This window comes from Propithecus coquereli, unplaced genomic scaffold (assembly GCF_000956105.1).
Source record: "Propithecus coquereli isolate 6110/MARCELLA unplaced genomic scaffold, Pcoq_1.0 Scaffold148, whole genome shotgun sequence".
In the NCBI taxonomy this organism is placed as follows: domain Eukaryota; kingdom Metazoa; phylum Chordata; class Mammalia; order Primates; family Indriidae; genus Propithecus; species Propithecus coquereli.
The window spans coordinates 2,295,081-2,309,342 of NW_012139191.1; the positions used below are offsets into that span (position 1 = coordinate 2,295,081).

The following is a 14,262-nucleotide window of genomic DNA, read 5'->3' on the forward strand; positions in this document are numbered from 1 at the left end:
GCTAACTTCCATTTTCATGAGCTTTCCAACTAACTGAAACCCTTGATAAAAACACAACCAAACGCTCCTCACCTTTATGCAGCAAAACTAAAGGCATGTAACAAACACAACTTGCTTCGGCCTCCACTCAGTGTTAGCTTCTGCTTCTGATTTTTCTCATTTCTACAAATGTCACCAAGGTACGGTGGCCTTGAAAATATTTTAACAAGACCATCGCCTCATGGCCTGTATAACACTGCCTTGCATTTACCATTAAATTGGGTTCAATTCCAGGAATTTGGCCATATTTAGGTTTCCACCTACACAGAGTTACCTCCACATCAGTCTCTATATGCTAACTTCTAGAAACATTTGCGAGAAAACACATCAGACGCAACACCCCAGAGCAGAGAACCAACAGGCCATTCCTTTCCAATCCCCACAGACCCAACATCACCAGGAAGAAATCTTACTCACAGTGCACAGAGGAGTAGGTATTTTATTAAAGATAAACACAGAACAGAACAAACCAAAATTACCACCATTTGAGTTATATGAGAACGCTTAGTTCTTGGCATGGAGGTCCCACCAATCAAGTCAGTATTTGCATGTCCCATTACCAACAGCCACTTGCCGAGTATCACTGCGTTTCCACGGGGACTGGCTGGCATCCCTGATGCTAAGGAGTCACTGAAGAACCTCCAAAAGTTCATCATTGACAAGCCCATCTTTTCCTTTGCCCTGCCTTGCAACCTCTCCGAGTCTGCTGCCTTCTCTCAGACACACATCCAGGCACCGATAGGGATAGTTAAAGAATCTGAAAATTCAGAAGCGCTCCGAAAAGGCTTTGCAAAAGTAATCCACGGCACTCAACAGTGAATTTAGAAAACCCAATTTTTTTCTGAGTTTGAAGTTTTTAAGCCTTGCGGATGGTTGGAGTAGGAAAAAGGAAATTTACTAGGCAGTGCAAAGGAAATCTTGTTGTCCTCTATTGTGGCAGTGGGGGTGTTGCCCAACCCTGACTTATCTGCCTTGATAAAGGAAACCAAAGAAAAGAGTAACAAGAACAAGATTTTGTCAAATTAAAAGGAACCCTTTCCTTACCTTAATAGTGCTGGCCATAATGCAATCAAGTTTATTGATCGTTAATAAATGTTAATAATAATTATTGCTTCTCTCTGACCAGAAAGTAGTTTTGATGAGGTTGTTTAGAGCGGATGAGATTGTGCTAAGTCTGGGAAATGAAGTCAGCCAATGGCAGGAAGAGGTTTCTATTGGTCCTGGCTGCCCAGCCCGAAGAAACAGGATATTTGGGAGTGGAGAGATAAGAGACCCTGAAAACAATGTTGTTTTTCTTGATGATATGCAGCCAGGAGATTTTTTTTTTAATTAAAAAAAAGGGCATCAATTGCCTGGGACTGTGACGGCCACAGCAGGTGTGACCGGTGTGACACACTGCACAGAGACCAAGGCAGGATGCAGGTGCGGCGAGGCTCCGGGTGGCTCTGCACGGGCTGCGAGCACCTCGGGGCCCAGGCTCGAGGGCACCCTGCCGCCGGGTGCCAGCACTCCAAAGCCTGCTTCTCTGTGGAATTAGCAGCCAACTAGGACGCAGGACTTGAGCTACCCTCTCCTAAAAGGAAACCTTGCAGGTGGAATTTATTTCATGTTAATACATAATCGTATTTAATAATGGCCACTTGCTGGCTGGTTTTATTAACAACCTATATTTAGTCAATATTTCAAATGAGTGTTCTAGAACAGTTTCATTTTCCTCCTTCCAAATAAATGTTAATTTTTATTTGCTCCACCACAAATGAGTCAAAAATGCAAAGACTCTAGAATCGAAGTAAGTAAGAAAAATAAAGAGGAAAACATAAACCTGTCAAAGTCTCGTTTTCAAATATTCATTTAAAATCCAAATAACTAAAGCTACTACAAATGCTTTAGAATGTCCACGAGCCGGTCCCACTCTGACAACGTCAATGTTGCAGACAACAGGTCCTGAGGGAGCTCTGGGCTGTCTGGAGACGTCACATGAAGACCATATTAAGTGTTTAAAATCCAAGCTATAAGTTCAGGGTCACAGGTCTGTTTTCTACTCAAAGGAAGTACAACTAATGCAGGCCTGAACATTCCTTAGAGGATCTGGGGACTTTAATTACTCATTTTCAGGAAATTACTTGTTCTCTGGAAGAAACAACATTTTGCTTTGGATCCAGCTACGCGAAAGTTGGGCCCATAAAGAGGTGTGGTCTCAACAGGAGAGCCACTGAACACAATAGACCAAATCCGGAGCCATCGGGCAACTCCTGGTTTCAGAGGTGGACATTCGGGGAGCTGATTGCACTTGGACTTTAGGCCTCTGTAGGTCAGAGTTCTGTACTCTAGCCCAAGTGGTTCTTGCTTGTACTGTCCTTCTGATTAAAACACAAACACAAGGAGGAGGAAGGGAATGAAGCAGAGGAGGAGGAGGTAGAGGGGAGGGGGAGGGAAGGGAGAGAAGAGCAAGAAGAAAAGGAAGGAATGGAGAAGGAGAAAAAGAAGGAGGAAGGGAAGGGAAGGGAGAGAGAAAGAAAGAAAGAAAGAAAAGAAGGAAGGAAGGAAGAAAGAGAAAGAAAAGGAAAAGAGAGAAAAGGAAGAGAGAACATGTATCGTAAGAAATCTCACTCTGTGTGAAAATCAGAACCTAAGTTCTCAGCACCTACGTTTTGAGGGAGTGTTGGCTTCCGCTCTTTTCATCTCTGAACAATGAATAAGATGGCAGGCTGATTAAAATTGTGTTTCCCCTAAAATTTCAAAGTACAAAGTTGTTTTATCTGGGCAGCTTCCACTAAAATTCTGGAGAGCTGAGGGAAAAAAGCTCTCCCAGCTCCATTGAGATTCCTTGTTTTTTTGTTCTCTCCTAAGAAGCATCAGTTTAAAATGTTAACTCTGGTCTCCCAGTAAGTAGTGCTCCGTTACGGATTTACCAAACACCAGCTTTAAATAAGATGACCCCTTTGCTAACGAAATAGCCATGGAAGAACATTCTGCGTGGTCGCACCTCGCCCACGCCTCCTGGCTTCTAACCCTGCCCGTACTCATTCACTGGGGCGGGAAAGCACCAGCCCTTGTACGGGGACCTCATTCTTCAGTGACGGTCTGACCTTAACTCCTTGGTTCTTCCCTAATTCAAATCAAATGGTGAACAGTGAGATTTCTGACTCTTTATTTTGAAATAATTTCAAACCTACAGAAAAGTTAAAAGATAATACAAAGAACTCGTAATACTTTGCCCAGTTGCTCCAACTATTGGCAATTTACATCATTAGCTTTGCCTTATAGCCCAACACATCTCTCTCTCTCCCCCTCCTGCCTCTCTCTGTCTCTCTCTCATATTTCACAAACACATGTACCCTTTATTATTTAACTAATAAAAATACTATTTTATTAGAGCATAATTTCTTCTCTTGGATACTTACAAAGAGAAAACCACATGCTATTGTTTGATCTTTTTCCTGAAGATTTGATCCGTTAGTTTCATTGTCTCTAATTTTGGAAATGCATAAAATGCAAAAAGTGATCTAATAAAAAATTCCTTCAGGGATAATGAGTTGTAAACCGTATTACAAAATTTTAAAAAGGAAAATCTTCTTCGTTTCGAACAACAAAATGATTGATTCCTGCCATCTTCAAAGATAATAATTCCTGATGTCGAGAAGGACATCACAGCATCCAAGCCTGGGAATCTCTGAATATTTAATGCAAAGGGTTTTTTTTTTTTTAACAAAAACTTTGATTGGCTATCGATAGTATAAGGCATAACTATTGATTAGAATATAATAGTGCAGGAATCATTTCTCACAAATTATTCTAGGGGGAAATTATTTAATGATACGAATATCAATTCATCCTTCCTCACCCCTTCCCCAAGTCTATGCTATTAAATGGCCTCAGCCCTAGACCACCCAGCAGCCTAAGGCCCAGGCTGCCTTTCCCGCCACACACGGCCTCTCCCTAGCGGAAGCTGCCCTTCAGGTCACCAGGCAAACCCAGTGATGGGGCAAACTGGCAGACTGCTTCTACCTGGGGACCATCCCGCCATCAGCCTGTCCTTTCTCACCCTCCTTGAGACATGGCGCACACTACACTGAGCCACGGCGGCCCCGGGCAGCAGACCTGCTCACGAAAGGGCACGTTTCCGTTTCGCGGGTTTCCATCCCGGACACATCACCCATGAATTTGCCAGAACCCTTCATAACTCTGTTCATATTTTGCTCCAAATAAAAGAAAGAACTAATGTAAAATGAATATACCACAAATTCACTGTAACAATAAAAGAAGCACTATTATTTATTTGTCCTAAAACAATTTCTTCCCGTTTTCTAAAAATTCAACAAGTTCTCATCCTTGTTCTCTTACTTAACCTCTCTATGTGGAATCTGTGGCAGAAGCTCAAGAGTTGAGAACACTTTGGATGAGAGCAATATCTTCCAAAAATGACATAGGACACAGCAAAGAGAGTAACGCGATGCTTCTTAATCTCCACATATTGGGAAGACGCAACAGAAGATTCCCTCGTGACTTACTTATTTATCCCTGTACCAGACATCCCGTGCAACGGGATGTTCACATGATTGAAAATATTGTAGGAAAATGAGGCAGCAGATGAACACTTCGTGATATGGAAAACCGCTCTGATATGCTGCCGGTAAGTTAAAAACCACGTTATAAGGGACAATTATATCACAGACCCACTTTATTAAAACTGAGAAAGCAAATCAAAACTATTAGCAGGCTATACATAACAATACTAATAGTAGAGAACCTTTTCTTTTTTGTCTTTTTTCTTCCCTCTTTTCCTTTGTATTTTCAAAACATTCATAATAAACATAAATTATAATTTAATGTAAAAATATGTAAGTAATATACAATATCCTATGTTTTTGTAAATACCTGGAAAATACAGGCATGTTCTGTATTACATGCAGCCCATGATAGCTGTAGTTGTCAAACCCTTTATGTGTGCAGACCAGAATGCATGTTCTTTTTAAATGTGTGACAGCAAGAATAAAGTAGTTCTTTTTTGGTTAATTTTAGTAAGAAAACCCAGAAGATGCTCATGTGTTTGGTGGGGGTCATCTATGCAACTTTAATCCATTTAGGTGATGCCAATGAGGTGCCTTTTCTGCACCAGGAACTCTGGTGGGCACTTAGGAAACAAGGATGACAGGCTCTGCCCAGTCACCAGCTGTCTCGGTATTCAGGAAGCCTAGGTCGGTCTACTCAAATTCTGCACACATAACACTTCAGAGCCTGGAACCAACCCATGAAACGCAGGCTTTTTAAGGGCAAAACAATAGGCTGAAAGTGCTGTGTGCTGTCCTTAAGATGACACATGGATCTCAAAATGCAGAATGTTTGGATTATTCATGAGAGTCCTGCAAGAAGGATGTCCCAAGGATTTTTGCCAGGGACATGCCTGAAATTGTAGATAAGAATCAAGCATCTGGAGCTGCCCCCACAATGGAAAACTCCATCGCTCAGTGGAACTTTTCCGTCTACATCAATTGGAGGATTTGCCTGGGAACATACGCAGCAGCGTAAGGCGCTCTCAGCCCTCAAGGTCACCCATTCCACACTAGTTAAGGACCGTTTTTCTATTCAAAGCATGCTTCGTAATTACAGTATCGCTCCACTGGACAAAACTGTGTGAGTGTGTGTGTGTGTGTGTGTGTGCATGTGTGTGCATGTGAGAGAGAGAGACACGGAGAGTAGGAGTGCCATACCTCTAGCAGCACATGAAGAAACAATCCAATTACAGTTTAAATAACTACTGTTTCAACACTTTCTCTGACTGGTTAATGTACTCCTCAGCCTCTTGGTTGATTTGAACTAATATAAGCCAAGGAAATTGTTATCACATACTAAATCCTCAACTTCTCAACACTAAGTTGCAATTTCCTTAATTTTGAAGCACGTGTCAGTCCATTTCCATAGGCTCGAATGGAGCAATGATTTCAATAAACACAATTTCATAAGCATCCCACATATTCTGAAGCTTATGCTAACTTTGCTCTTACTCAACTCCACATACCTCTAAAAATGCAAGAAAATTAAAACCATTAACAGGAACCCTAAATATATCATTTTATTATTTTGTGATTTTAAAAACAAACTAAAAGGACAGTAATTATTTTGACTAAATAATTTAGTTTAAAAGAATGTTTAAATTTCCTGTTTTAATTATTATGCTTCTATATAAAATTTATGAATCACTAAATTAGTTTCAATTTCTTTATCCATATAACTGGGTATGTCTGAGCATAGACGTTATAGTCACCAGACTGCCACTGGTCACCATGACGCTTGCTATACCCAAAGGGAATGTAATTTGAAGGCTCACGGAGACATCTAGCCATTCCTTATAGAGGCTGGCATGACCCTCTGCCCCAAACTCAGATCCAAAGTATCCTGTCCCAGGGACAGCCCTCAGTCACCATTCTTGGCCACCCTGAGAAGTTATCTTGGGCTGTTGAAATTAACTTAGATTTTGATTCCTAGTCAGAATTTTAAATGATTTTTTTAAGAAATGTTGTCTGTGTCACTAATAAGATACTGGACATCATCATTTATTTTTATCTTGGTCTGCAATTACTTTGTGAATGATTTTTTAAAAGAAAATACAGATTACTTCTTAAAGAAAGGTAATAATTTGTACTATACTATCATTCACTTGATGGAAATTTACAGAGAAGCCTGCATTAAGTAACTGCTCCTGCTGCTTTTTAAAGACTGCTTTTGTTTTAGATTGAGATGGCTTTTATTTCGACATCACTCAGTTGGATGATTTATTTACTAATTTATTTATATCACAAATGGAATAAGAAATGAAGCCACGGCACAAAATGTTTGCCACAAATTCATTGATATTCACAAGAGTATCACCAGGCTACCTGCAGACTTAACTAAGCCCTATGCCCATGCTTGAAGTCAGGTGCATGAAACACCCAGAGTCTGTCTCAGTGTGGTGGCTGCTATATTGTATCCCCTCCACCAGGTACCCTCTCTACACTGTATCCTTTCCCACTGCGAGTAATGCAGAGGATACCGGGGTGACGTTGAAGCAAAGGCAGAACAGTTCTTTTCCAATTCACTCGTATGATAATTTGTTTAATCTTGTTAAATGCACTGAATTGAACTGAAACTATGATGTCAGTTCATTTGCTGTTGTCATCTGATGCCAACACAGATCTCAGCACATGTCTGGGGTAAGGCTATCGTGTTCAGGGAATATAGGAAATGTTCTTTCTGAATGTACTGGCAACAATAAGACAGAAGAAAAATCAGGGTTTTCCCACTGTGCAGTTGCTTAGTGGACACTACTCTATCCTTTACATACAGCTACAAAAATAATCTTGCCACGAGAATTTTAGGAAGCAACCACCTACTGCCCAAAGAACTACACTGCATTGTTTATTTGCTAGCTAGAAACCAGACATGAACCTTGCAGCCGATTTCCCTTTGAACTGCGTGAATTATTGTCACTAGAGGGTGCTAAATGTCCCTTTAAAAGGCCCTTAGAGAGAATTCGGCTATGTCTAACTCTTGACTTTACATTCCTTGAACTGGTATTATTACCTTACAAAGCTGTCTCATTTTTATTCATTAAAATTAAAACCCAATACTTATAATGTATAAATGTTTTGAAAAATTTGAATGGTTCATTACAATAGAACATAAAGAGATACATATGTTTTGAGAGCAAAGGTGAATTACACAGATCTGCACATAATACCAAAGGCATGATTTCTGGAGGGTGAGATTTGACCATGGAAGCTGTATGACGGTTCTACACCACTATTAATAATTTTGAACCCTGAAAAATATTCTGCTGCACAATAATTTTATGTGGTTCAATGTGTTCCCGATGTAAGTTGCATCAAATTACCTAAATTAGCATTCATTAGTTTTCTCTGTACACAACACTGATGTCAAGGCTAGGACCTTCCCTAAATGCAGATATTAGTAGGTCCTTTCCAGAACTAATGTCATAGGAGGAACATGGATTACACTATGATACGTTAGATGTGAAAGATACTTCGTGGTATCTTCCTTTCTTTAAAAAAAAAATGTGGTACTTTGGGATATGCTTACAGGGTATCACTTATAAAAATGGCATTTTATACACACACATGAAATAAAGTAAGCTTTAAAACTAAATATGAAAAAAAATAAATATGGAAGTTTTCCTGAAAACTGTCTTATTACACAATTACACTGACTTTTAGGTCATCAAAATGCTAAACACTTAAGCAAAATGCAGCATGTTGGCAATGTTTGCAAAAATATAACCAATTTTCCAACTTTCCCCTTTCTGTCTTCACTTGTACTTAAAAATATCTGCAGTATGTCCTTTTTTTCCCCTTCCACTTTGGTTCATATACCAAGGAATCGCGAGGTCAATGGGTGAGAGTTGTTTGTTTGTGTTCACGGCTGTCCGGGGCGGGGCTCGTGTGGGCAAAGCTCTGACCCACATCTGAAGAGGCTCCAGGGACTGCGGTTTGCGATGTATTTTCCTCTCCCTCTGCCAGTAGAGCAGAGAGGCTCGTTTTCAGGGTGCTCCATGGAAGGATAATTAAAGCAGTGTTTCATCGTTAGTCTGCTATTTTTAAAGGGAAACAAACACGACTTGTGCATGTGAGTGCATCACAGAGTAGACGGACGAGGCCTGAGCACTCTAACGGCAGTGGATCCCTGGCCCCGTTTCACTAGGACGCAACTGCAGACAAAGGACACTGGCAGAAGAGAAAAGCAACCCTGGGCTCGGCACTGCCAGCACCCGCAATGCTAACTGCTAACTGCTAGCTGGCTTAGGTAGAAACCGAGGAACATGAGTGCAGAGCTAAGCTCTATTTTGGCAAGAGTGGTGGGCAGAATGTGCTAGAGGAGGGGTACGCTCGCAATGCTCCTCTGAAAGGAAGAGCCCAGTGCAGCATCTGACCACAGAGGCCTTGGCTCCACCCCCACCTGCTCAGTGACTCCAAGGAGTCATTTAATTCATTTGTGCCAATTTTCCAGTTTAAATCAATTAGGAACTTTGCAGATTCATTCAAAGGAGGAATTAGCATGCATTGGGCACCCCCTCCCCGGCCACCCTCCCCATTCCCTGCAGACAAGGAGCAGCAACCCCTGTGGAGCCCTAGCGCTGACACAGTGATGGCACTCAGCAAATGAGTGAATGAATGAATGAAGCATGCACACAGCCCGAGAGAAAGGCAGTTAGTGTCAGTGGCTAGTCCAGGAGAGGCCCCTCAAGGGCCCAGCATTTGAATTGAACTTGGGACTCCCCGACCATGGGTGAGGTTCTCCCAATGGTAGTGAGAGGAGGGCCTTGGGATGGGCCCAGCCACGGGTTCACCTGGCCAGCCGTGGCCAAACCACCATCCCTTTCCTCACTTCTGAACAGAATGTGCTCAGCATCAGTGGCTTTGTCTGTTTTCAAACGCCTGCCGACCAATCCCTGGGAAGATTTTCACTTAAAGTTAAGATGATAGCTGGGACTTGAGTTGTTAGTGACCCGTGGCTCCCCGCCACACACACATGCACACACACAGTCACATGCATGCACACACACACACACTAATTAGATGATAGATAAATAGATGAGAGAGTGGGGCCCACCCCTTCTCCCAACAGTCGGCTGCCTCCTCCCCCAATGTCCAATACATGCTGCCCTGGGTAACCATGGAGGTGGCTTTTTAAAAAAATTCTCCCAGATCAAGGCACTGGGAAATGAAGAAGGCAAACTGGTCTCTAAGAGGACTTCCAACTCTACATCTTATGGGATTTCCATTGCAACGGACCTAACAGTACCTGGCAACAAGTAGATATTCAATTAAAAAAATACTGAGTGAACGAACAAATGATTGAATAAATGAGTGGATGAATGAGTCCACATCCTCTACTTTACCTGTGCCATGATAAGTTTACAGCAGATTTATCTGGATTTCAATACAAAACAATAGTTCCCATTTGTATACTACTTAGTCCTTGCAATTTTCCAAAGTTAACTCTAATGAAAATTATTTCCAGCTAAGCTGTTTCAGCAATTGGATTGGTTTCACATGCACTTACTAGAAACCATCAGAATGGCAGATTCATTGCCTTTCTAGACACTTGCCACATCACCATGGCAACTGTACTTCCCAAGATGGCCCAACAAGATGCCCCATCTCACACGGTCTTCCACAAAGTGACACTGACTTTGCTCCCATCAAAAGGTGGGGTGCATGTTCCCATTCCTCGAAACTGGGTGGGCCTGTGACCACGGGAGAGTTCAGCTACACAGCTTCCAAGGCTACCTCAGAGGTGATACAGCTGCCACCTGGCTTTCTTGGGAAGAGCCACTCTTAAACCTCAGCCCCCTACTGGGAGAAAGCCCCAGCCGCAGGGGCAGGCCATCGTGGGTAACCAGCCCTCAATGCCAGCCGGCAGCCAGCACCAGCCTCAAAGGTGCAAGTGAAGAAACCTTTACGATCACGCCAGCCCCCACTGCCACCTGACTGGGAACCGTGCGAGAGACCCTGAGCAAAGAATGCCCTCCTCAGCCCAGGCTACCCCAGACCCATGAGGGACAACAAACAGTAAAATGATCCCTGTGGCTTTATGCCACTAATCTTTGGAGTGGTTGGTTCTGAAGTGATCGGTCATTGGAAAGCCATCAGAATATTTCTTACTCAAAAAGAGACTTTTGCAACGTTGTTATAGCAGAAAATACTCTTCCTGTGCGATCCTTCACCCATTCATCAAATCCTGATTGGCATCAGCTATACGCTAAGCGTTGTCTCAATCACCTAGGGCGCGGGAAAGAGGGGAAGCCGCCTTCAGCCAAACGAAAACTTAGATAAAGAAAAACTACGCCAAAATGACAAGAGCACTTTGACCCAAGAGAAAGGACATGAGAAGTGAAATCCACAGTTCTTCCCTCTCCTCCTCTGCCCTTCCCCTGCCTGGGCTCATCAGACGTGTGTGTGCCTGGGGGTCGTGTAGACCCTACTGCTCCGCCCCTGACTTTGGTCCCCAGCCCGTGCCCCACACCAGCAGCTCCCCAGGCTGCGTGTTGGTACCCTGTTCCCACTCTCTAGAAGCATCTCTGCCCATCAAGCTCAGCTTACTTCCCCAAAGAGACGTGGGAAAACGTCAGCTTCCCCCGTGACTCGCGCAGAACTGGGGGTGGTCAATGAGAAGCAGAGGGAGAGGAGGAGGATTCATTACCCCGAGTTACTAGAAAGAAAAGCCCTAGTGTTTGGAAGGTGCTGTTATTATTTTCTCTGAAACATTAGCTCCTGGAAATCAGGGGCTCTGTCCCTAGCATGGTCTCTGAGGCTGCCAGGACACCCTGGGGGCTTCCCTCGGTCAATTTCGATGGTAACGAGAGCCATCTGGAAGGCGGCACAGTGGCCCCACTGACCACCGCACGAGGGCTTCGCTGTGGGCACAGGCAGCGTGCACAGGTACACACCGGGGCTCTCACTTCTCAGAACCACCCTCCCGTGTGCTCCTTCCCCAGGAAGAGCGGGAGGAAGAAAAACTGCAGTCCTGAGTGCTAACTCTCTCCAAACATCTGTGAAGCTTCTTTAAAGAAGGCAAGTTCTTGTTTTTAAACTCACATGTTGAATTCTGGTACACGAAGCATTGCTGCTCTGATCCCAGATAGCTAGGACACCCAAATCTCACCTCCCAGACCGAGCGAGGATTTGAGATATTGGATTCCGAATTACTTAAAGCTGCTCAGAGCTTCGCATCAGGAATGGAAAGCATTAATGTGTCTCATGCGTCACTCTCTATTTTATAGAATTCTTGCACTGGGGAGCTTTTTATTTTATTATTTTCTTTAACAACCAGAAAACTGGGAAGTTCACAAAGAAATTTTTCAACTGCCTTTAGTGACCCTTAACCCAAGAGGTTTTGCCTAATCTGTAAATTGGAGTGAAAAGTATGTCTGTACCTTTGGTGTGGGGAGCTCTTTGTCTTTCAAAGAGCTGGGCGACCGTTAACAATGGGGCTATACATACATTGCGCTTCTTTGTCGGTTACCGCAAACCAAAAACAGATGTGAAATATCAGCGACTACCTTGTAGTGACCCATGGAAGTTGAGGCTAATCCAGATCATTCTTAATAACTCAAAACTGCCACCTTTTTGCCACCTTATTTTTTTCTCACTTACAAATGCAAAAAAGAATTGACAGTGTGCGTGGAAATCCATTTCCCTCTGACCAGAGACAGACTTTCTCTGATAAGAGCCAGGAATAAAAGCCCACTCCACTCAGCTGTGCCACTGTCATCCGAATACGCTCTATTCTAGGTGAGCATCACCTTTAACAAACCAAGATCTGAAAAGCAGATATTCTTGTCATGGCCTTTTCCCCAAATTCAGTAGGCAAAGCATGCCTTGGACTATTAGGCTGCTTGGAAGTGTAAGAAAACATGGAAGGTTTAGGCTGAAGGATCCAGCAACCCAACAAATGTTTCACTGACCTTGAAACCCCTTTAATTTTCAATCATTTCCCTGAATTTAAAGGTAATGAATTTAAGTGAAGGAGAAAAACAATAGATACAGGAATGATTCATAACCTCCCAGACAAAGAAATCAATCATCCCGTGTTAAATTTGAACATTCTATCAATATTTTTTATCTATTTACTAAATCCAAGATGAACTACTTTAACATAAAATCAAATATAAAACTGTTTCAGACACTGAATATTATTGTTTGCCTTAGAGTAAGCACAAGGTAGAATGCCCATAGATGCAAGGCTAGATAGACACTGGCTGGTGTTTAACGTTCACAAATACAGCAATTACTCTGTCTGCTACACATGGGACTTCCCATTCTTACACTGAAATTAGATTTATATGTAGGTAGAGCTAAAAAGATATAATCATATTATCACATTTCTTCAAATGTAAGGCTGTGGATGGTAAGATGTAAAGCATGTCGTGATCTAATGTATCACTAGGAAAAAAAATAATTCTGCTTATCAAAATTCGTCACGATACTTTCTAATCAATCAATCATAAGACACATCCCAATTTCCGAGAACAAATATTAATATATACCTTAAAATTGATGCCAACTGTTGCTCCTCTGATAGAACGAATCATGAAAGCACTAAGATGTTATTTGGAATAGACAGCAGGGTTTCTCAACTTTTACGCTACCGACATTTGGGGCCTGGATAATTCTTTGTTGTGGGGGCTGCCCTGTGCGTTGTAGGATGTTTGCCAGCACTAGATGCCAGTAGCACCTCCACTCCCCATGATGACAACCCAAACTGTCTCAGACATTGCCAAATGTCCCTGAGGGTGGAGGCAAAATCTGCCCCAGTTGGGAACCACTGGAACAGAGTGATTCACTTTTATTAGCTTCACAATATAATTGTGTATGTGTGTGTGTGTGTGTGTGTGTGTGTGTGTGTATGAGACACACTATCAGCCAGCTGGAAAGTGTGTTGTCAGGTGAGACGCACTGACCCGGAAAACACCACACGAGCAAACAGCTGTTGCCTGTCCAAGAGTGTGGTTCACCACCCCAATTGACAGGACGTAAAGGAACCTGGATGAGCACACAGCACCATCACAAGAGCTTATGATCTATACACCATCCAATAAATGTGAAAATAAATTAAAGAACATAAAAAGAAGGGAACCACAACACAATATTGTGGGCCTATCCAGATAAGAAAAGTTTAATGTTTTGCAGCACTGGCACGACTATACGGGAAAGACACTCTCATTCACGCATACCGGGAATATGGTAATTTACCTCTTGACTCAGCAATTTCTCTCCTAGAAATCCACCTTTTAGAAATACTCACAATAGACAAAGATACAGGAACAAGAATGTTCACTATTGCACTATTTAGTAATGGTGAAAAATAAGAATAAGCTGCATGTCTATCAATCAGAGATTGGATAAATATGTGACACAGTATTAAGAAGAATGAGATGGATTTAAACCCACTGCATAGAAAATGTTCACAGCATAATGAGTTTTTAAAAATTATCACATATGTATATTAACATACTGTTTCAAGGATAGGATCATAGAGTGACTGCCCCTGTTAAGTCAAACATTTGAGAAAAGTTGGGATATAGCAAGTATGTGATACTTTTGTAATCAGAAAAAAACTTTTAAATAATTAAAATTCTAATATAGAAATATTAAAATGCCAAGAAAATTTAAATATATTAATAAAAATATAAGTCTACTGATTAGACTTTATAGAATACATAAA

At 42.1% G+C, this 14,262-nt stretch overlaps 1 protein-coding gene across 7 annotated transcripts in view; it reads right to left on the minus strand.

The window, feature by feature from the left end:
* Window positions 1-14,262, minus strand: part of ERG (v-ets avian erythroblastosis virus E26 oncogene homolog) — a 274,924-nt gene that overhangs the window by 123,685 nt on the left and 136,977 nt on the right. For 2 of the 7 annotated variants that reach the window (XM_012640125.1, XM_012640122.1), the window contains exon 1: window positions 1,084-1,225. The exons of the other annotated variants lie outside the window; for them this stretch is intronic. Coding sequence is in view for 1 of the 2 variants with exons in the window: in XM_012640122.1 (XP_012495576.1) it covers window positions 1,084-1,101 (18 nt within the window). In the remaining variant the exon portion in view is untranslated. Of the gene's footprint in view, window positions 1-1,083; window positions 1,226-14,262 lie in introns of those variants that run through there. 7 annotated transcript variants of the gene reach the window in all.